General features: G+C 42.1%; 1 protein-coding gene across 1 annotated transcript in view; it reads left to right on the top strand.

The window, feature by feature from the left end:
* Positions 1-20,087, top strand: part of LOC122798782 (zinc finger protein 182-like) — a 195,595-nt gene extending 175,508 nt beyond the window's left edge. Inside the window, exon 4 of the mRNA XM_044067892.1 lies at positions 18,382-20,087. Within this exon, the coding sequence (XP_043923827.1) occupies positions 18,382-19,970 (1,589 nt within the window). The 3' untranslated portion in view covers positions 19,971-20,087. The remainder of the gene's footprint in view (positions 1-18,381) is intronic.
* Positions 20,088-20,915: the final 828 nt, after the last annotated feature.

The following is a 20,915-nucleotide window of genomic DNA, read 5'->3' as shown; positions in this document are numbered from 1 at the left end:
AGTTCTGAAGTACTGCATTAGTTTATAATTAAGTGCAGTATTTCAGTACTTCATTTCTGAAGTACTGCATCACTTTATAATTAAGTGCAGTACTTCAGAACTGAGCCAAGTGTAGGCAGACGGAGGGATTACAGTATTTCTCCCCTTGACAGTCTGCATCCTTACACATACTTGATCTTGTATTGGTAACTCAGTCTTCTCTCATGCTAGTTCTATTCTGGAAAGACCTACAGTCTTCCTTTCACTTGCGTCTTCAATGCCACCTTTTCGCCCAGTACCAGGTTTTCGTACGTTCTCCAGCCATCTTTGATACTGACAATTGAATTTCGTATCATTTTTGTTAGTACTTACATTCCCCAGGGTGTTTCCTGATTTTGTGCAAGAAACATCCGGAAATGTTGCCTGGGCCCTTCGAGCTGCTAATTTTAATATTGATTGTGGGAACATGGGTGAAATTCTCGGCTGGACTTATAAGGGCCTCAGGGTCAATGTAATATAATCATCATATCATATATCATACCATATCATAGTATCATCCTATGAACCTATAAAGATTAAGATCATGCATCCTGTTGCTCACACTGACATGAAAGGAAATGTCCAGGTTTGCTGACTACATTAATTTTGCATTAGTGACTGTTCTCATTAAGCAGTTAAATAAAAGAAAAAAAACACATGCTGTCCTTTCAAGTCATTATCTTCCTAATCGGCAGTCTATTGGTGTGTGAGGGTTGTCTGGCTATTCTCTACTAGGTCAGTTCTTGAAACGTGAAGTACTAACTGGCTGAAATCTAGGTATGCACTGTATCAGAGTCAGTAAAAGCACTGTATAGCAGTGACACCTGGTGACTTCAAATCAAAGAGGGGTCTGCAGGAGGCAGCTGAATGGGTGGGGCCAACGGGATTGGGTGAGACCAACTAGAAAGGAACAGAGCTATGCTCAAAACCACAAAACTGGGACTTTAATTAAATATGCTGTCCTGGGTGCCAAACCGTTGTTATGAGAGTCCGATAAGACAAAATGAAGTGTAGAAAAAAAATATTTTAATGCATTGGCTGCATGACAGCTTACTTAATATCTAGATGGAAACAAAAAGGTTGTGAGGCATGAAAAATAAATTACTTTTTAAATACATTACTGGAATGCCAGTCAAAATCAAGTATAAAAAACAAGCAGCACTCAACTCAAACCACTTCTCCTTGCACTGCAGTTATAATTATAATTTATATTCAGCTTTATAAAAGTACCAAGTAACATGTTGAAAGTAGCAATCTCTGTGATACCCCCACTTGTAAAAATATTTATTATCCAAAAAAGACCTGCTGCCTGACAACCGTCTACTTGTTTCATGGGAAAAACATGATCAAAGTAAAAAATGAACATCAAACAATCTCAAGATAAATTGCCTAAAGGATTACTGCCCAGGTTATGGACCACACATGATAGATTGGCATTATGTTTAGTTTATGAGTAAAGCCTACAAAGATGATTGCAAGTCTCCAACAAATGTAATGAGCTTCTGAAAATACTGTAATCCTGTCCTTTATTACAAATACCGTCATATGCATTTCCATACCTAAGGCTTATACGTTATCTAGTTATGTAAATATTCTCTGCATAGCAACAACAAAAAGGCTTTCAATGTTGGTATTTTTTTAACAGTATGCTTATTAAAGCTTACTTGCATCTTACAATCTCAGACAAGCTTACCTGATGGTCATTAAAGCATTGCTGCTTAAACACAGAGCAACAGGCACTGCAACAACATGCATTTTCTGAATAATAAGAAGCATAAATCAGCAGTGTAAAAGTATGACAGAAAACCAGAACATTCTGCAAAATCAAGGACAGATGAAAAGCCACTGTAGTATTTGTGTCTACCTTGGATGGGGGGGATACTCTGCACAGTTACACTGCATAACTGCTTCTTGCCTTGCTTGGACACATCCAGAGTCACTACATGGGGGAGTGGGGTGCAACAAGTATGTCACAATCCGAAATGTCTCTGGCTGACAGTGATGGCCCTGACAAATTTGTCATACCTCTCAACCTCAGAGCAAGAAATCTGGACAAAGCCATAAATAGAAGTGAGACAAAGGCCCAGAAATAAGGGCAATTTTTAAATATTGCTCTTATAAACTTGAAAGATAATAGAATAGTAGGTATTGCAATCGTATGAATTTTCTGAAGGGTATGAAGTCTGAAACTCAAATGTCTGTCATTATTTTCTAACTTCAATCTTTAATGATTTGCCACTAATTTGCCAGAAAAACACAATTTTATGAAAAACAGACCAAAAATGTGATGCAAAAATCTGGATATTCTGCAAAAATCTGTATACACACATACACACACACATGCTCTTTGTCTCCATGGGTGCTGCTGACATACATATACTATGAAAGACAGAATGGCGGGGGCAGCACAGAATGAAATAAGCACAAAGCACACATAAAACCCCAAACTGGGGCATGCAATTTTAAGTGGGAGATTCAGAAACACCACTTCACTAGAATACACTGCTGCATGTTTGTAGCACAATACTAAAACTAAATGACATAGGCAAAAATATATTGACAAAAAGTTACCATTTATATATTATGTATCACTTATTTTCTTTCTTTCCAATCATCATTAGTCCAGCTGCTCCAGCATTGCCTAGGGATATATATTAATGTGCTTCAGTGATTATGACACAATTAAATATAGGGGCAGGGTTGAATTCCTGACTAACCAAATTTCATTCTTAAGAGTTTATGGCTTATAATCATATCTCTAAATTGCTGGAACCTATATAAAACATAGACCGATGGTCTTACATTACCTCTTGGTGCAAGAAATCTAGACAAAGTCAGAAAAAATGGGGAACAAAGGAAAAAAACAAAATAGGGAGAGGTTTTAAATATTGTTCTTATAAACTTACAAAGTTGCTAGAATATCAGGTTACCCATTAGCATGTTTTTTATGAAAAACATGAAATCTGAAACTCAAATGTCTGTCATTATTTATTACTAACTTCAGTCCTAAACGATCTGCCAGAAAACTTGGAGGTTTTATGACATGCAGACCTAAGACGTGATCCAAAAATCTGAACATTCTGTGAAAATCTGGAGAGTTGAAAGGCATGTGTCATCTCAGTGTTGGTCCTTGTTCCACCAGTGTTACTGACATTGGTATTGCTGTTGCAAAAAATTTAATGTTTGAAATAAAATATCAGCTGCAGTTACAAAAATGTCATTATTATTTCTATCAACCTAAGCAGCTGTCTAACGTTACCCATGTTTAACTTGTTAGAAAAGAAAAAAGAAAAAAAACAGGTATTTAGTTTCCTATCTCATTTTTCTTCCCCTCCTAGTCCTGTTTCAGACCTAGTTCTCGTGTACCTACTTTGTCTTCCTTGTGTAGACCCTGTGCTTCACTCCACACCATGGCACGATTGTAGACCCTGTGCTTCACTCCACACCATGGCACGATTGTAGACCCTGTGCTTCACTCCACACCATGGCACGATTGTAGACCCTGTGCTTCACTCCACACCATGGCACGATTGTAGACCCTGTGCTTCACTCCACACCATGGCACGATTGTAGACCCTGTGCTTCACTCCACACCATGGCACGATTGTAGACCCTGTGCTTCACTCCACACCATGGCACGATTGTAGACCCTGTGCTTCACTCCACACCATGGCACGATTGTAGACCCTGTGCTTCACTCCACACCATGGCACGATTGTAGACCCTGTGCTTCACTCCACACCATGGCACGATTGTAGACCCTGTGCTTCACTCCACACCATGGCACGATTGTAGACCCTGTGCTTCACTCCACACCATGGCACGATGCAGCTTTTATGCATTTTGAGTTTCCTTTACATTTTAATCCTCCCGTCTTCTGCTCTGTCAGCTCTCTTGCAGTGCACCCTTGCAGCTTGCTCAGTGCCTACACTTTTTATGGACTAAGGTTGTCTGTGGCCAACAAGAGTCAGTCACCTCCAACCCCCCCCCCCCCCCAAAATACACAAACAGGGTTTGGCTTGCAAGCAGTGCTACTGCTACTCACCTGGCTTGGGTCCTCTCTCTGCCTGGGATAAAAGAGTTAAGTTAACCCAAACTGTAGTGTTTAGCACTTCATTCCATCCTGGTGTTCACTGTTTAACTTTTATTTAGCTGTTTAGCTTCTGCAAGGAAAAATGGTCATTGGGCTTATTTTTAGGTACAAAATATAAGTTACAATAACTCATTCAAGCTGGGGTTGTACTGGTATCATTTTTCAAAAAGTCTTTCTCGAGTTGTAAAGATGGGCAAAACAAAAGTTTTTTTTTTTATTTAGTGAACAATATTAATGTCATACAGGGTATGTTTATACTTTAAATTATTGCCTGCTCCAGATTTAATTTTCATTTATTTTAGAATTAGCTTGCGTACCTCTTTATACATTTCCATTTCTGTCTAACACTTCATCTTGCTGACATTTTTTTCAATGGGATTATATTTCTAATGTCTCAGCAGACTATTCTGGCCTTATTAATTCAGTGCTTCCATAACCCCCTTTTTCATTATTTCTGCTCTGGGAGCTACTGTTTACACCTCTCTTTTTTTATGCTGTCCATCTGACAATCAGTCCGTCAGTATAGTGCTAGAAACATGTAATATTTATTTTATTTATTTTAGTTTGTTTACTGGGGGTAGTACACTGATCGCTGTAAACCATTTGCAGGCACAACTCAGGGGATCATTAAAAATATATATTTGGTTTGTTTCCTCATACCTGTTAATATAGTTCCAACATATTAAAGAAAAAATTAGCCTTAACTCATAATGTGCAGCATCAAAGAAACACTCTGCAAATTCCCCTGAAATAATTCCATGAAGGAACTAAGCAGTGCACTGAAACAAACCCTAAAAGTGGTGAACACTCTACAACAAATGCACATATTATGATCAAAACATCTCAGATGGGCATTTTCTGAAAATAATGTTTTATGCATGGGCTGTGGGAGTATCCAACCCCCTATCATACATCTGCATTTTATTATAGTCAAGAATTCCCATGCAACAGAGAAATGGGAAATAATTGGGTCTGAACAAATAAAAAAAAAGTTCTTCCCTTGTGTTTTTTGAAAGTAATTGGAGATAAGAGATATTTTTAAAGATACTGGCTGAATATGTCTGGGGTTCACTATAGCAATAACCCACGCCTGGGTGTGGGTAATGCGGGATTTACCCACGGTTGGCGTGGTTTGGTCCTGAGGGCGAAGCCCGAAGGACCAAACAAAGACAACCGTGGGTAAATCCCGCATTACCCACACCCAGAAGTGGGTTATTGCTATTATACTATGACATTATTTAAGAAAAGAAACAATTACTTTTCTTAAATAATGGCATTGTCTAATGCCTCTTTGCTGCCCTTCCGCAGCTGTCTGGCATCCGCGGCAGTTCTGATGTACTCCGCATGCCTACGCAGTACATCAGAGCTGTGGCCAAAAGCAATGGAGAAAGCAAGATCTCCATTGCGTTTTTACTGTTTCGCTATGTTAAATGGGTTTAACATAGTGAGACAGCTTTAAAATAAGCTATGTCCATTAAGGCCTACACATGTGCTAAGGATGCCAAACAGGCTAAGTCTCTCCCTCCAAGATCTGTTTCTCTGGGATCCACTTCTGGTTCTCAAATTTTAAGTTTAGCTGAGGACCTTATTTCTTTAATTAGGGGTTCTCAGCCACATCTGTCAAGAGGCCTAGGGTTGAGCAGGTAGATCCCCAGTCCTCCGATGAGGCCTCAGGTGATTCTGCACATTCAGACTACCAGGAGGAGGCCTTCCCGGCCTACGAGGATTCTGATGTGGAGGAATCCATTCCCTCTGCTTCTCCTACTGAGGAGTTTTCCTTTGGGGAAACGCTTCACTCCATGAGGGAACACTTCAAATGGCAAGGCCAAGAATACTCAGATTCTAGGAAAAGGTTAAGGGAATTTTTAAAGCTACCTCAGCATAGACCCTTAGCTATTCCTCCAGTTTTAAATGTTTTAGATGATGTGTACTTAGAATCTAGTGGTTCCCCTGACTCCCTCCCCCCTGCTCCTGTCAAGCCAGACAGGTACTACAGGGTCCCAGACACACATCAATTTCTGTACAAGGGCCATACTGCTGACCCTGAAACCTCAGGGGCCTAAAGGGGTTTCCTCCACTACTGCTAAGAATCCACTTCCTTCGGAAAGAGATTCTAGGGCTTTAGAAAGGTGGGGCAAGAAAGTATATACATCTTCCACCCTTTCTATGCGAGCATTAAATTGTCAATTTCATATGATTCAGTATCAGGAATACATGTTGGACGACTTGCAAAAGAAATTGGCTTCCCCTGAACCATTAGATAGAAAGGGGTTACAGGAATTGATTCATAATACTCAGCAGGTTAGCAACCATTTCCTTCAGTGTGGATATGATGCATTGGAAGCTTCATGTAGAGCAGCAATGACAGGTGCGGTCATACGCAGACATGCTTGGTTAAAGGAACAAACATTGCCAGACCATGTGAAAATTAAGCTTTTGGACGCACCACTAGAGAAACATAAGCTATTTGGTGCTACTGCACAAGAGGTTTTAAAGAAAATAGAGGAAAAGGCAAAATCAGTGCAAACAGTCAAAGATTTCCTCCAGGTACAGCCTCCAAGATTCAGCAGGAATTGGCCTTCTAAGCATTGGTCCTTTCCAGACACAGACAAATTTCAAAGAGGCAAAAACAGACGTGGCAGAGGTAGAGGGCAAACTCGAGGCTCCTACAGAGGATGTCAATGGCAGCCTCCAAACCAGAGAGGTGGGGCAGGACCTTCCACTGCTCCGCAGGGACAATCTCAATGACTTGACTTTGACTCCGCCATCCAGGGCTTAATTAGAAGCACCTTTGGGTGGAAAATTATCTTTATTCTCACAAAATTGGCACAATATTACAAAGGACAAATGGATACTGGACATAATAGACAAAGGATACAGATTCCATTTTCATACACTACCAACAAGACATGGCCGGCCAAACCTGCCACCAAATCAAAGGGCAGAGGCACTCAAACAAATAACAAACCTACTTCAAATAAGAGCAATAGAAAAGGTTCCTTATGCAGAACAAGGACAAGGATTTTATTCAAGACTGTTCCTTGTTCCAAGAAAAGAAAACCAATGGAGACCCATTCTGGACTTGTCCGCACTGAATACTTACCTTATTGTGCCAAAATTCAAAATGCTGACTTTACAGCAACTCCTTCCCATGCTGGGCAAGGGGTCTTGGCTGGTAACTCTGGACCTCAAGGATGCATACCTGCATGTCCCAATCAGACAAAGTTGCAGAAGATACCTCAGATTTCTTGCAGGCTCAGAGCATTATCAATTCTCAGCATTGCCCTTTGGCTTATCTACTGCGCCCAGAGTGTTCACGAAATGCCTGGCATCAGTAATTGCACATTGCAGACTTCAGGGGATACAAATATACCCTTACCTGGACGACTGCCTTATACAAGCGGACAGCCAACAAGCCTTGTTAAAAAACTTGGACTATGTCAGTCACCTACTGCAGGCCTTGGGATACACAGTCAATATTCAGAAATCAAGTCTCGTACCATCCCAACAAATACCTTTCCTGGGTGCCACACAGGACACAAAACACCCAGATGGTGTTTCTGACAAAAGAAAAACAAAAACAATTACCAGAATACTTCAGAAAATTGGCAACACACACCCAGATGACTGCAAGGAAAATCCTACAGGCCCTGGGTTTCATGGCATCTTGCATTCTTCTGATTCCACACGCAAGGCTGCATATGAGGAAACTACAATGGTATCTAAAAAGTCTATGGTCTCAACACAGCCACAGCCTGGAAGCATTGATCCCACTCATTCCATGCCTTCAAAAGGAATTTCTGTGGTGGGCTCAAGCAAGCCAGATAAACAAAGGTCTGCCTTTCAGCAAGCCTCATACAAGTCAAACCATAACAACAGACGCCTCAGACCATGGATGGGGGGCGCACATGGAGGGCGGATGCATTCAAGGACAATGGACACAAAAAGAAAAGCACCTGCACATCAACCAAAAAGAAATGCTGGCAGTGATACATGCAATCAAGGCCTTCGAAAAGTTCATGCATCAGGGCCATCTACTAATAAAGACAGACAATACCACAGTTAAGTGGTACATAAACAAGCAATGAGGTACCCATTCCTACCCTCTTTGCAGACTGGCAATGAATCTCTGGGATATTTCCCTACAATTGAAAATAGAGCTACAATCCCAGTTTGTACCAGGGAAGGACAATGATGTCCTTCAAGGATGCATCTGCAGTCATCACATATGGGTTGTCCTGCCTCAGGCAGCCCTTCGGTCGGCCGGATTCCAAAGTCTGGGTCCGGCGTCGGCTGTCGCCCTTTCCCCGACGTCAGAGCGCCTAGGGTATAAAAGCGTCAGCCGACGCCATCTTCCTCAGTCTTTCTTGCCGCATGGTGCCCGAAACAGAAGCAGTTCGCAAGTGCTGGTCGGCCAGCTCCTGTAATTCACCTAAACCGAAGACTTCAAAAGCTACGTACCCCGTTGGGGACTCTTTCTTGCCTCAGCCGATGTCAGATAAAATTAATAATTGCTTAACTTGTGGGAAACAAATACCTCATAAGGATTTCCACTCTTACTGCCTCCCCTGCCTAGGCCCAGACCACGACGTCTCGGCCTGTTCAGCCTGTGCTTCCTACAACCGACGCACTCTTAGACGTCGGGTGGAGTTTGCAGAGGAATTTTTCAGGGCTAGTTTTGCTTACAATATGCCGTCGGAGACTCCGACTTCACATTTAACAAAGAAACGGAAGGACAAGGACCGACACATGCGGGCCGCGGTTTTGGCTGAAACCACGGCCAGGCCTACCGCGAGTGTCTCGGTCTCGGCTGAAACCGAGTCTTTGGTACTTCCGACCACCTAAACCGTACAACCGACAACCTCGGCCCCGGAGGCCCCTACTGTATCGGTTATTGAATCTCCATTAGAAACTGGTGTCCTGGAACCTTCCGACACCATTCCTCTAGACAAAACTACACCAGCACGTGGTGCAGCCAGGCCTCCTGCATCCATGTCCATAAAGGCATTCTCTAGGGCTAAAGCTGCTAAACACTCAAAATCTTTGCCTCCCAGGGTTATCCCTCAGGGACCCACTACAGGTTCTCAGATCCTTAGTCTAGCAGAGGACCTTATTTCATTAATTAGGGGCTCATAGCCTCACCCGGACAGGGGCTCTCAACCTCCTACAGAAAAAAGGCCCAGGGTTGAGCCCTCTCATCCCCACTCCTCAGATGAGGCCTCTGATGGCTCTACTCTCTCGGACTACCAGGAGGAGGCATTTTCAGCCTACGAGGATTCTGATGCAGAGGAATCTATCCCTTCGGCCTCCCCTCCTGAAGAGCTGTCCTTTGGGGAAACTCTGCACACTATGAGAGAGCATTTCCAATGGCAGGGCCAGGAATTCTCTGATTCCAGAAAGAGATTAAGGACCTTCTTGCATTTGCCTCAGCATAGACCTTTGGCTATTCCCCCTGTTTTGAATGTCATTGATGATGTGTACTCTGAGTCTAGCACAACCCCTGGCGCACTCCCTCCGGCTCCTGCCAAACCCGATAGGTACTACAGGGTCCCTGAATCACATCTTTTCCTTTACAAGGCCCACTCTGCTGATCCAGAAACTATTTCCCAGGGCCCTAAAGGGGTTGCAGCTGCCACTACAAAAAATCCACTCCCCTCTGAAAGGGAGTCCAGGGCTTTAGAGCGATGGGGTAAAAAAGTGTATACTTCTGCTACCCTTTCTATGAGGGCTTTAAATTGTCAATTTCATATGATACAGTACCAAGAGTATTTGTTAGAAGAATTGCATAAAAAACTGTCTTCACCTGAACCCCTAGATCGCAAATCACTTCAGGATCTGGTACATAACTCTCAACAGGTTAGCAACCATTTCTTGCAGTGTGGTTATGATGCATTGGAAGCTTCATGTAGGTCAGCTATGACAGGTGCAGTCATACGTAGGCATGCTTGGCTGAAGGAGCAATCTCTGCCAGACCATGTTAAAGCAAAGCTACTGGATGCTCCACTGGAAAAGCAAAAGTTATTTGGCTCCACTGCTCAGGAGGTCTTAAAGAAATTTGAAGAAAAGGCAAAATCTGTACAAACAGTCAAAGATTTTCTGCAAGTCCAACCACCAAGATTCAGCAGAAATTGGCCTTCCAAGAATTGGTCCGTTCCAGACACTGAGAAATTTCAGAGAGGCAAGAACAGGCGTGCCAGAGGTAGAGGGCAAGCTAGAGGCTCCTACAGAGGATGTCAATGGCAGCCTCCCAACCAGAGAGGTAGTGCAGGGCCTACAACTGCTGCACAAGGACAGACTCAATGACTTTACTTTGACACCGCCAACCAGGGCTCAATTGGAAGCACCTTTGGGCGGAAAGCTTTCCTTATTCACAGAAAATTGGCACAGTATTACAAGGGACAAATGGACACTACAAATAATAGACAAAGGATACAGGTTCCATTTCCACACATTACCAAAAAGAAAAGGCATGCCAGACCTGCCACCAAATCAAAGGGCAGAGGCTTTGAAACAAATCTCCAACTTAATGCAAATGAAAGCTATAGAAAAGGTTCCTCTCTCAGAACAAGGCCAAGGATTTTATTCCAGACTATTCCTTGTTCCAAGAAAAGAAAAGCAATGGAGGCCTATTCTCGACTTGTCCGCACTGAATACTTATCTCATTGTGCCAAAATTCAAAATGCTGACTCTACAGCAACTCCTTCCCATGCTGGGCAAGGGGTCTTGGCTGGTAACTCTGGACCTGAAGGAGGCATACCTGCATGTCCCTATCAGACAAAGTTGCAGAAGACACCTCAGATTTCTTGCAGGTTCAGAGCATTATCAATTCTCTGCATTGCCCTTTGGCTTATCTACTGCACCCAGAGTATTCACGAAATGCCTGGCATCAGTAATTGCACACTGCAGACTTCAGGGGATGCAAATATACCCATATCTGGACGACTTTCTTATACAAGCGGACAGCCAACAAATTTTGGTAAAACACTTGAATTATGTCATCCACCTACTTCAGGACTTGGGATATACAGTCAACATTCACAAGTCAAGACTTGTTCCATCCCAAAGAATAGCCTTTCTGGGTGTGAATCTAGACACAACCACCCAAATGGCTTTCCTCACAGAAGAAAAACAAAGTCAACTACCGGATGACTTCAAAAATCTGTCAAGACAAACTCAGCTGACTGCAAGGAAAATCCTGCAGGCCCTGGGTTACATGGCTTCTTGCATCCTTCTGATTACACAAGCAAGGCTACATATGAGGAAACTACAATGGTACCTAAGGAGTTTATGGACTCAGCACAGTCACAGCTTGGAAACTTTGATACCACTCATCCCATGCCTTCAAAGGGAATTTCTGTGGTGGGCTCAAGCAAGCCAGTCAAACAGGGGTCTGCCCTTCAGCAAACCAATAGCCAGCCAAACTATTACAACGGACGCTTCAGACCACGGATGGGGAGCGCACATGGAGGGAAGGTGCATTCAAGGGCTATGGTCACAAAAAGAGCTACGCATGCACATAAACCAAAAGGAAATGCTGGCAGTGATACATGCAATCGAGGCCTTCAAGCTATTTCTACATAAACAAGCAAGGAGGCACCCATTCCTACCCTCTTTGCAGACTGGCAATGAATCTATGGGAACTTTCCTTGACACTCAATATAGAACTGCAATCCCAGTTTGTGCCAGGAAAGGACAATATACTGGCGGACAGCTTAAGCAGGAACATCATGGATGCACACGAATGGATGCTGCACCCAGACATCTTCCTTCAGATAACACAATCATGGGGGAGGCCGGACATAGACCTCTTTGCCTCCCCACACAATCATCAGCTGAAGAAATTCTGCTCAAGGACATATCACCCACAAGCATGGAAAGTGGACGCCCTCTCTTTCAGCTGGAGAGCTTTAACAGTGTATGCATTCCCACCTCTTCCATTAATGACCAAGGTCTTACTGAAGATCAGAGCAGCCAAGAGTGATTCTGATAGCTCCGGACTGGCCAAGACAGCACTGGTACCCATTGCTAAAGAGCATGTCACGCACAAAACCATGGCCTCTTCCACAATGGCCACTTCTCCTGACACAGCACAATTACAAAACTCTGCATTCCAACCTGAAAACATTGCAACTAACAGCCTGGAAAATACCTTGATTCATCCCCAGGATAAGCTATCCAAGAGAGTGAAGAATATCATCATGGAAGCTTGCAGGCTTTCCACAAGAAAGGCATACTCAGCAAAATGGAAAAGATTTCACACTTGGAGCACCACAAAAGGCCTAGATGCGAAAGTCATGAACATGGCACATATCCTGGAATACTTGGCAGAAATGCTCCACAATGGCCTGTCTTACTCTTCCATTAAAATTCATGCTTCAGCAATTTCAGCAGAGTACAATACTGATCCACCTGTCTTCTCTCATCCTCTCCTAAGACAGTTTCTAAGGGGAATTAAAAACATCAATCCTCCAAGGAAACCACCAGTGCCTACTTGGGACCTTAACTTCATGTTGGAAAAACTAACACTGCCTCCCTTTGAACCAGCAGCATCTGCAGAACTACAGTTCCTGTCTTGGAAGACTGCCTTCCTTCTGGCCATAACCTCAGCAAGAAGAGTATCTGAGTTACAGGCCCTCATGGCAATACAGCCATTTCTTATTTTTCATCAAGACAGAGTCTCATTGAGAACCAATCCTTCATTTATGCCAAAGGTGGTATCCAGGGTCTCATTAAACCAAGCTATTCACCTGCCTACCTTCTTTCAAAATCCTCAAAACAATGGGGAAAAGCTTCTGCACACCCTGGACATACACAGACAGTTGCGCTACTACTTGGACAGAACTAAAAGTTACAGAGAAATTGACCAGCTGTTTGTAGCATATGCTGCTTGTGAACAAGGAAAAGGAATTTCAAAACAGTCAATTTCAAAATGGATAGGGAATTGCATTTGTTTTTGTTACTCCTTTCATGGAAAAACTGTGCCAGCTAACATTAGACCTCATTCGACCAGAGCCACAGCCACCTCCACAGCCTTCTTAAGAGGGGTGGCTACCAAGGACATTTTAGAAGCTGCTACATGGAGCTCCGTGCATTCATTTTCCAAGCATTACAACTTACCTTTATATTCCAGATCCAGAGCAGGCTTTGCTACGGCAGTCCTGCAGGGCATTTTAGCTACACCATCCTTTACATAGATCCTCCACCCCCAGATTGGCTATGGTATTCTACCCATATGTGATGACTGCAGATGCATCCTTGAAGGACATAGTACAGTTTTGTACCTACCATAAATGTAGATGTCAGATAGGTATGCATCTGCAGTCAGGTTTACCCTCCCTCCTTCCCCTCTGTGGTATTTCTTGGGTACTTTTCCCTCTCATAGCTAGCTGGGATTATCTATTATGGTGTATTTGTTTTTATATATATATATTTATATGTATATATTTCTGTGCATGTTTAGAATCTATTGCATTTCTCCAAATTTAGCCTTCCTTAGAGGGCACCTGGCATCTGGGGCAAGAAAAACTGAGGAAGATGGCGTCGGCTGACGCTTTTATACTCCAGGCGCTCTGACGTTGGGGAAAGGGCGACATCAGCCGACGCCGGACTCAGACTTTGGAATCTGGCCGACCGAAGGGCTGCCTGAGGCAGGACAACCCATATGTGATGACTGCAGATGCATACCTATCGGACATCTACATTTATGGTAGGTACAAAACTGTACTTTCTGGTGAACAGCCTAAGCAGAAACATCATGAATCCACACGAATGGATGTTGCATCCAGACATTTTCTTACAAATAACTCAAGCATGGGGAAGGCCGGATATAGATCTTTTTGCCTCCCACCTCAATCACCATCTGAAAAAGTTTTGCACAAGGACATACCATCCTCAAACATGGAAGGTGGACGCTCTCTCCTTCAGTTGGAACTCTCTAACACTATATGCCTTCCCACCTCTTCCTTTGATGACCAAGGTGTTACTAAAGATCAAGACAGAGAAACCGAAAGTCATACTGATAGCTCCAGACTGGCCAAGACAACACTGGTACCCACTGCTACGGAGCTTGACACACACCAATCTGTGGCTCCTTCCTCAATGGCCACTTCTTCTGACACAGCACAATTACAGGACACTACACCCCAGCTTGAAAACATTGAAGCTGATAGCTTGGAAGATTCCATGACTATTCCTCAGGATACACTTTCCAAAAGGGTAAAAGATATCATCCTGGAGGCGCGCAGACCTTCTACTAGAAAAACATACTTAGCAAAATGGAAGAGATTTCTTATCTGGAACAGCAAAAAGGGTCAAGACCCATCAGTGATGAGCATTCCACAGATCCTAGAATATTTGGCTGAAATGCTCCACAATGGCCTTTCATATTCTTCCATAAAAATACATGCTTCAGCAATATCTGCCAAATATAACACTGATCCGCCTGTATTTTCTCACCCATTGCTAAGACAGTTTCTAAGAGGTATAAAGAACATCAACCCTCCAAGGAAACCACCAGTGCCTGCATGGGACCTCAACTTCATGCTGGAAAAATTAACTCTTCCTCCCTTTGAACCAGCAGCATCTTCAGAGTTGCAATTTCTGTCTTGGAAGACAGCTTTCCTTCTGGCAGTAACCTCAGCAAGAAGAGTCTCTGAGCTACAGGCCCTTATGGCAATACAACCATTTCTCATTTTTCATCAGGACAGAGTTTCTTTGAGAACCAATCCATCATTCATGCCAAAGGTGGCATCCAGGGAGTCCCTGAATCAAGCTATTTACCTGCCTACCTTCTTTCCCAATCCTCAAAATAAAGGAGAGAGACTTCTGCACACCTTGGACATACACAGACAGTTGCGCTACTACTTGGACAGAACAAAGTCTTTCAGAAAATCTGACCAGCTTTTTGTAGCTTGCGCTGCTGGATTGCAGGGAAAAGCAATTTCCAAACAGACAATTTCTAAATGGATTGGAAATTGCATTCGATTCTGCTACTCTTTTCATGGAAAAACTGTACCAGCTGAAATCAGGCCGCATTCCACCAGAGCTACAGCCACCTCCACAGCCTTTTTAAGAGGAGTGGCAACAAAGGACATTTTAGAAGCTGCTACATGGAGCTCCGTGCATACATTTTCCAAACATTACAACCTGCCTTTATATTCCAGATCCAGAGCAGGGTTTGCTTCTGCAGTCCTGCAGGACATTTTAGCTACACCATCTTTGTCTTAGTGCCTACCACCCCCAGGTTGGCTATGGTATTCAACCCATATGTCAGGACTGCAGTTGCATCCTTGAAGGACATAGTACAGTTTTGTACCTACCATAAATGTAGATGTCCGATAGGTATGCAACTGCAGTCAGGTTTTCCCTCCCACCTACCCCTCTGTGGTATTCTTTTGGGTTTCTACCCCTCATTTTAGCTACCTGGGGTAATCTTTTATGGTGTATTTGTTTTTATGTTGTTGTACTTGTCTGGAATTTTTTCTCTATTTTCAAAATTTAGCCTTCCTTAGAGGGCACCTGGCATGTGGGGCAAGAAACACTGAAGAAGATGGTGTCGGCTGACGCTTTTATACCCCAGGCGCTCTGACGTTGGGGAAAGGGCGACATCAGCCGACGCCGGACACAGACTTTGGAATCCGGCCGACCGAAGGGCTGCCTGAGGCAGGACAGCCCATATGTCAGGACTGCAGTTGCATACCTATCGGACATCTACATTTATGGTAGGTACAAAACTGTACTTTTTGGAGGTTATGTGTTGCTTGCGGTGTGTTTGTCGGTGGAGGTTGCTTGCATGTCTGCTTTGGAGGTCTCTGTTGTTTCTGCAGATTTTTATTTAGAGCCTCCGAGTATGTCTTTGTGTATCTATGTGTAGGATTTGCAGTTGCAGGTATGGTGGGTCTACGTGTGGTGAGTGAGGTGTTGCAGGTTGTTACCTTCCCCTCTTGACTGTCAATTACAGTCATGGCTGGAAAGAGCTTTGCCTCATCTTTGGCTGTGTAAGTGCATCTTTTGCAGATTTTGGTGTCATGTGGTAGGAGGAGAGGGTTGTCTGTGTGCATGAGGCAGTTGTGACACTGGGAACTGGCCTTTGGACATGCCTGGTTGGGTTGAAGAACTTTTTTCTTGTTGAGCTGGTGGGGGAAGAGTAATTTGACTGTTTCCTACAAACAAATGTTGGGGAGCGAGTACTATAATTTATTTGTGCTTCTGTCTCTTTTTTGAGCAAGTGCTAGTCCGAAAGCGCTGATTTGAGTGCTAAAACTGGAAGAACTGGCTAGTACTAAGGGAAAAACTGAAGAACAGACTCTGTGGAGCTGGGGATAGTTTAACCCTAGCTAACCACCGCTGCACTATGCGCAAAACCGCACAAATGCGGTTTTTATATCAGAAAGATAAAAGAGATAGAAATTAGCCCAAAATGGCCAATAAAACTACATTTTCTGGGCTTAAACCACTCCTCCAAAGACAGGTAGGCTGTTCAAAGCTCCCCACTCTCACTGGTGAACAGAGTACCTTCCTTCTATTCAAGTAAGGTATGGGAAACACAGAAGCTTAAACAGAGTCCAGGTACCAGCAAATATCTGAAACCAGACTTTTCTAGCTTAGAAAGGCGGGAAATAGGAAGACTTTTTTTTTTTCAAAAATATAGCAGATACAAGAGAAAAAAACACTTTTAAGGTATAGAAACAGCTATCGCACTTGAGTGTGAAGCCAAATACAATTTAATAATGCAATATAGAACAGAAACTTTTTTTTTAAGTGTAGGCAGTAAATAGGTACAAATGCAGTTAAAAACGAGCTTCTAGAATATCAGTAAACGCCAGAAACTGAGTGTTTAGGCGGAATTAACAATAAATAGCAAGACTGTTCAAAGGTCCCCACTCTCACTGGTGAACAGAGTAACTTCCAACTGTCCAAGTAAGGTATGGGCAACACAGAAGCGTAAACACAGTCCAGGTACCAGCAAATATCTGAAACCAGACTTTTCTAGCTTAGAAAGATGGGAAATAGGAGCTTTTTTGGGTTTTTTTTTTTTTTCAACAATATAGCAGATACAACAGGAAAAAACACTTTTAAGGTATAGAAACGGCTATCGCACTTGAGTGTGAAGCCAAATGCAATTAAATAATGCAATATACGACAAAAACAACTTTTTAAAAGTGCAGGCAGTAAATAAATACAAATGCAGTTGAAAACGAGCTTCTAGAGTATCAGTAAACACCAGAAACTGAGCGTTTAGGCGGAATTAATAATAAATAGCAAGAAAAAACAGAACAAGGGTACTTAACACTCCAAAGTATCTCTATTCTCTCTCTGGTGCTGTAGGACTCTGCAGGACAACCTGGCAAGATCTTGCTGAGCTGATACAACCAAAAAGGATGCATAAAACCAGCATTCCTTGACAAATATTTAATAATGACTTAGATACCCACTATCAACATTTACACTGCTGGAAAGGTCAGTGTCTGCTGAACAACTTTCACTTTTACATTGTTAGTCTAGCTCTTATGGTTAAAGAGATATGAACATTTGTTTTCTGTATGGTATCACAAATGGATGTTCTGAAAATGAGCTCAGGCTGCTCTGTTGTTCCTATGATGGAAGTGAGCAGGCAACATTTTCTGAGCTGCTCCAGAGTGAATGAGTTAATGCCTGCTGCTTCCAAAATATGTTAAATAAAATGACATACTTATTTTGTTATAGGTATGCTTTGTCTATAGTTTTATAGGAACAAACATTTAAAACTTTCATGTTATAAAATATTTTAATTTAAATACTTGAAATTTAGGCTAATTCTGGTTTCTCTTATTCCGATTATAATTAACCCGGCTTGTCCTTGTCACCTGGGGAGAGTTCTCTTTAAATATTTGACTGTGAACACCAATGATGCCTTTCTGGAAAGTTAGTGTAGTTATAAGGAATTTGCATAATTTGTGTAGAACATGTAGATGCAAAGCGCATCAGATATATTGTTGGAAACTCAAACAAAATATAATAAAGTAAACCACGGACCAGTTAACATGTTTTAAATGTAGCTAGAAGGAACATTAAGGCAATGAGAGGGCAGAGCAGGTTTTTGTTAAAGAGCTATTCATTATTGTAATTCTTTTCTTTGTGACAGCAGTTTATTGTTTACTGTGATTAGGCGTTTAAAAGATGTGTGTGTGTGTGGATACACTAACATACCAAGGGGGTTACAATGTAAGCTGTAAGAAAAGGCATCTGTGCAGCTGATCATGTTTTTAAACACTATTTTGTTTTCTTTTAAGTGACGAGGAATGGAGAAATCAGTGTCATCCAGAGTCTGCAGTTATCTTATGGAAAACTGTGGGATGCAGAATGTGACAGAGCCCTGCCTGATGAGACGTTTATCACAAGACAAGAGCCAGTGAAGACAGAAACTAGACATGATAACTGTAAGCAAAGTAATGCTGAGGAAATGCCATGCAGCTGGCTTAAACATGGCAACAATGTAACATGTTATAGTAACAGTGTAACTGATCGTCTAAGTTACAGTGGAGAAAGGCAAAATAAAACCTCCCCAACACACAAAGAAACACTCATTAGACAGACTCTGCATAAAGGTCTTAGGAATGCCAAAGGTTTTACAGATAGAAAAACCTTAGCACTGCAGAAGATCAATCATACTGGTCAGAATCTATTTACCGCATGTGATATAAGTTTTACACAGAATAATGACATGGCAGTACTTCAGGGTGCCCAGGTTTCTCAAAATGATCATCAGGGTATCCATACTAGCCTAAAACCCTATAAATGTACCACATGTGATAAGAGTTTTGCATACAAAGCCAATATGGTGACTCATCAGAGGAAATACTGCGGGAAGAAGCCATATAAATGTTCCATGTGTGACAAGAGTTTTATACATAAGAGTCACATTGTGAGACATCAGTATATCCATAGTGAGCAAAAACCATTTAAATGTACCATATGTGACAGGAGTTTTGTACAGAAGAATCAATTGGTGAGACATCAGTACTCCCACAATGGGCAGAAACCATTTAAATGTACCATGTGTGACAAGAGTTTTATAAAGAAGAATTGGGTGGTGAGACATCAGTATACCCACAGTGGGCAGAAGCCATATAAATGCACCATGTGTGATAAGAGTTTTATACAGAAGACTCAGTTGGTGATACATCAGTATTCCCACAGTGGGCAGAAACCATTTAAATGTACCATGTGTGACAAGAGTTTTGTAAAGAAGAATTCCATGGTGAGACATCAGTATACCCACAGTGGGCTGAAGTGTGCCATATGTGGTAAGAGTTTTAAGAACAAGAGTAATATGTATAGGCATCAGAATACACACACTGGGCAGAAACCCTACAAATGTACTATGTGTGACAAGAGTTTTGCACAGAGGAGTAATATGATATCTCATCAAAGAACACACAGTGGACAGAAGCCCTACCAGTGCAGTGTGTGTGACAAAAGGTTTGCATGGAAAACGGCTATGGTACTTCATGAGCATATCCACACAGCAGACAAACCGTACAAATGTGCCATGTGTGACAAGAGTTTTGCACAGAAGAATCAGATGGTAAGTCATCAGAGTACCCACACTGGACAGAAAAACTACAAATGTGCAACATGTGGTAAGAGTTTTAGGAACCGAAATAGTATATATAGGCATCAGAATATACACATGGGGCAGAAACCCTACAAATGTACCATGTGTGACAAGAGTTTTGCACAGAGGAGTAATATGATACCTCATCAGAGAACCCATAGTGGACAGAAGCCTTACAAATGCAATGTGTGTGACAAGAGGTTTACACAGAAGAGTCATATGATATCTCATCAAAGTACCCACAGTGGTGAGAAGGAGTCCTGATGGAGAGATGAAAAGTCAGTAAGCAAAGCAGAGTAGTAGCGCTGAAATTGAATTCATCCTCGAGTCTTGCTGAGTCCCTTCGCGAGGTGGACCCTGTTTTTCACAAAATCTCACCAAGGTGACACTGATATATAAACTGTATTTATATATCATATATCATGGACAGAAGTAAATCAAAAATAAAAAAAGATAGCTGGGTGCACAAGACCCAGGATAAAAAAGTGCCCAATCCTGGTAGGTGCACTGGTGCCAGGACTGGAAAAATGACAGTGTAGAATCCTCAAAATACGGAAATATTCCTACAATGGGGCCAGGCCAGGCTCAGGGGGAGAATGCCCCCCCCCTGTTGTAGAAGGAAGTAGCAGTCCAGAAAAATCATAAAAATTGATTGGCCAAAAAAGAGCCATAAATACGACAGAGGGGACCATTGAGGATAAGAAACAAATTATGTATTGTTACTATTATGTAAAAAGCCCAGAATTTTCCAGACACGAGATATACAAAACGATTAAGAGAGAAATTAGAGGAAAGAAAAATACTTCCGCTAGAAAAACTGTCACAAATAAAAGTTTGTGCTCATTAATACAACAGACTTCTGAAAAACATTATATAGATCAAGAAACTCTGATCTCTTTGGAAAAAGAAGCATCTGAGAAGTCAGAAAATATAAACAACAAAACCTAGAAATATTTGAAAAATATAAAAAAGAAATATGGACATGGGAAAGAGAGAGATTTGATATGGTGCAATTTTGTGTGAAGGAGAAAGCCAAATTTACTAATATAGGGAAGACAGTCTCAAAGATATTTGAAGATAAATACAGGCAAAGGCATCCAGATATGGAAAATTTCACAATAAAAAGATTAATAGCACAAAGATGTAATGTAGAAAAGATGATTAGTAAAGCAGAAGTTAAAGAAAAAGAAGTTGAAGTTAAAACTCAGT

Source organism: Protopterus annectens, chromosome 3.part1, assembly GCF_019279795.1.
Source record: "Protopterus annectens isolate FY-2018-M chromosome 3.part1, PAN1.0, whole genome shotgun sequence".
Lineage (NCBI taxonomy): Eukaryota > Metazoa > Chordata > Ceratodontiformes > Protopteridae > Protopterus > Protopterus annectens.
The sequence above is the reverse complement of the archived record's forward strand: the minus strand, read 5'-3'. Positions and strand labels throughout refer to the sequence as shown.